The sequence below is a fragment of the Haliaeetus leucocephalus genome, unplaced genomic scaffold (assembly GCF_000737465.1).
Source record: "Haliaeetus leucocephalus isolate CR32 unplaced genomic scaffold, Haliaeetus_leucocephalus-4.0 Scaffold840, whole genome shotgun sequence".
Classification (NCBI taxonomy): Eukaryota; Metazoa; Chordata; class Aves; order Accipitriformes; family Accipitridae; genus Haliaeetus; species Haliaeetus leucocephalus.
Window position 1 is genome coordinate 528541 of NW_010973276.1, and position 552 is coordinate 529092.

Below are 552 nucleotides of genomic sequence, written 5' to 3' on the forward strand. Positions count from 1 at the left end.
CCGCGGCCCCGCCGAGCTGCACGGCGGCGGCATGCAGCCGCCGGTGCACGGCTTCTTCGGCGGGCAGCAGCCGCACGGCGGCCACGGCGGCGCCCACCACCCCCACCAGCACCCCCCGCACTTCGGCGGCAACTTCGGGCCCGACCCCGGCGCCTCCTGCGTGCACGGCGGCCGGCTCCTGGGCTACAGCGGCGCGCTGGGCGGGCAGACGGCGTTCGCCGACGGCTACGAGCACATGGCCGAGAGCCAGGGTGGCGAGGGCTTCGGGCAGCAGCGCCCCGGGAACCTGCCCGACTTCCAGCACCACAGCGCCGGGGCCTCCAGCCACGCCGTGCCGGCGCCTTGCCTGCCCCTCGACCAGTCCCCCAACCGCGCCGCCTCCTTCCACGGGCTGCCGGCGGCCGGCTCCTCCGAGCCCCACGGCCTGGAGCCGCGGCGGCTCCCCGCGCAGGGCGGCGTGGACTCGCTGGAATACAATTACCCCGGCGACGGCCCTGCCGGCCACTTCGAGCTGCCCGTCTTCTCCCCGTCGGAGCCCGAGGGGCAGCTGCC

At 77.5% G+C, this 552-nt stretch overlaps 1 protein-coding gene across 1 annotated transcript in view; it reads left to right on the plus strand.

Moving 5' to 3' along the window:
- MN1 (meningioma (disrupted in balanced translocation) 1) overlaps positions 1-552 on the plus strand; it is a 51691-nt gene that overhangs the window by 11236 nt on the left and 39903 nt on the right. The window contains exon 4 of the mRNA XM_010582258.1: positions 8-550. Coding sequence (XP_010580560.1) covers positions 8-550 — 543 coding nt within the window. The remainder of the gene's footprint in view (positions 1-7; positions 551-552) is intronic.